Source organism: Chiloscyllium plagiosum, chromosome 48 (assembly GCF_004010195.1).
Source record: "Chiloscyllium plagiosum isolate BGI_BamShark_2017 chromosome 48, ASM401019v2, whole genome shotgun sequence".
Lineage (NCBI taxonomy): Eukaryota > Metazoa > Chordata > Chondrichthyes > Orectolobiformes > Hemiscylliidae > Chiloscyllium > Chiloscyllium plagiosum.
The window spans coordinates 3,792,218-3,794,192 of record NC_057757.1 but is presented as its reverse complement, the minus strand read 5'-3'; the positions used below and the strand labels follow the sequence as shown (position 1 = coordinate 3,794,192).

General features: G+C 52.4%; 1 protein-coding gene across 1 annotated transcript in view; it reads right to left on the bottom strand.

Annotated features, from left to right (window-relative positions):
• LOC122544329 (2-acylglycerol O-acyltransferase 2-B-like) overlaps positions 1–244 on the bottom strand; it is an 11,663-nt gene extending 11,419 nt beyond the window's left edge. Inside the window, exon 1 of the mRNA XM_043683504.1 lies at positions 87–244. Within this exon, the coding sequence (XP_043539439.1) occupies positions 87–180 (94 nt within the window). The 5' untranslated portion in view covers positions 181–244. The remainder of the gene's footprint in view (positions 1–86) is intronic.
• Positions 245–1,975: the final 1,731 nt, after the last annotated feature.

The following is a 1,975-nucleotide window of genomic DNA, read 5'->3' as shown; positions in this document are numbered from 1 at the left end:
AGGTGGATGGAGCAGGCAGTGTTTGGGGAGAGGGGACAGCGGGATATTTGGGGTAAATGGGACGGGAGGGGGTGGGTGGTCCTTACCGAGAGCCAAGAAGGAGAAGATCCATTGGAGAACCCCCAGGGTCTGAAGCCTGCGCTCCAGGGGGATACGGAGGGGGGCAAAGCGGATTGTCATTGCGCTGCCCGACCCCGGCTCTGGGGGGCGGTTATAAAGTGACTCAGTCCGGCCCCTTTCCCCGGAGCCCGACCCAGTCACCGGTCCCAGCGCAAACCCGGAGCAATCCCAGATCCCGGAGAAATTCCCGCACCCCGATCCCAGACCCTCCTCCCGATCCGCTAGAAATCCAGGATCCCGAATCTGATCCCGGAGCAATCCCGGATCCTGCTCCCGATCCCGGGGCATTCCCGGACCCTGCTCCCGATCCCGGGGCAATCCCAATCCCGGAGCAATCTCAGATCCAGATCCCAATCCGGGAGCAATCCCGCATCCTGCTCCCGATCCCGGAGCGATCCCGGACCCAGATCCCGATTCCGGACCCAAATCCCGGATCCAAATCCGATCCCGGAGCAATCCCGGATCCTGCTCCCGATCCAGGGGCAATCCCAATCCCGGAGCAATCCCGGATCCTGCTCCCGATCCAGGGGCAATCCCGATCCCGGAGCAATCCCGGATGCTGCTCCCGATCCCGGGGCAATCCCGGACCCAAACCCCCATCCTGGAGCAATCCCACACCCTGCTCCTGATCGTTCTGAATCCACATTCTTGTCAGAACCAGATCCAGCCCCACTCCTGGTCCGATCCCAGATCCATTCCTATTCCTATCCCACATCCACTCTGATCCAGCTCTTGGTTCGAATCCCAATGCCACCTCCTGCTGCCAGTTCTCAGTGCCAATACCAAATCCACTCCGTCCCTGCATGGACGGCATTCCCTCTCCGAGATTCAATCTGACTCCCAGATCCGCCACTGGACTAATCTCATTCACAGCTCTGATTCGGATACTGCTGCTGCCCCAAACCCACTTCTGTATCATTCCAGATCCCAAATCCACCGCTGGCACCAATTTCACCCCCTCCCCTCCCCTCACTGTTTCTGGACTCAATCCCACTTTGGGATCCAATCCCATTTCTGATGTGAATCCCATTCTGAAGCAATCTCTCATTCCAGTCTCCCCGGCTCCATTCCACGCCACTTCCCAAAATCCCATTTTGATCCCAACCCACAGATTCTTTGTTCCCCCCAAATGCCAAACAATGACCGTTGCCATCGAGAGAGAATCTAACCATCACCAACTTGACATCCAATGGTGTTACCATCAACTATCAACATCCTGTGGGAGGGATTACCATTGACCAGAAACTCAGTTGGACCCACCACATAAACACAGTGGCTACAGGAGCAGGTCAGAGTCTGGGATTCCTACAGCAAGTAACTCACCTTCTCACTCCCCAAAACTTGCTCACCGCTCTCTCTAGTCTGAAAAAACACCTCTCCTCACAAATCTACAATAACTCTGGTCCAATTTTGCTGTTGCTACACCTGTTTTTTTCAATTCACTTGTGGGAGAGATTTTTTAAAAAATTGGTTGAATGAGTTATTGTCACATGACCATCATTCTATAAGTTTTAAAATAGTGATGGAACAGGATAGACCAGATGTAAAAGTTGAAGTTCTAAATTGGAGAAAGGCCAATTTTGACGGTATTAGGCAAGAACTTTCAAAAGCTGATTGGAGGCAGATGTTCGCAGATAAAGGGACGGCTGGAAAATGGGAAGCCTTCTGAAATGAGATATCGAGAATCCAGAGAAAGTATATTCCGGTCAGGGTGAAAGGGAAGGCTGGTAGGTGTAGGGAATGCTGGATGACTAGAGAAATTGAGGGTTTGCTTAAGAAAAAGAAGGAAGCATATGTAAGGTATAGACAGGATAGATTGAGTGAATCCTTAGAAGAGTATAAAGGAAGTAGGAGT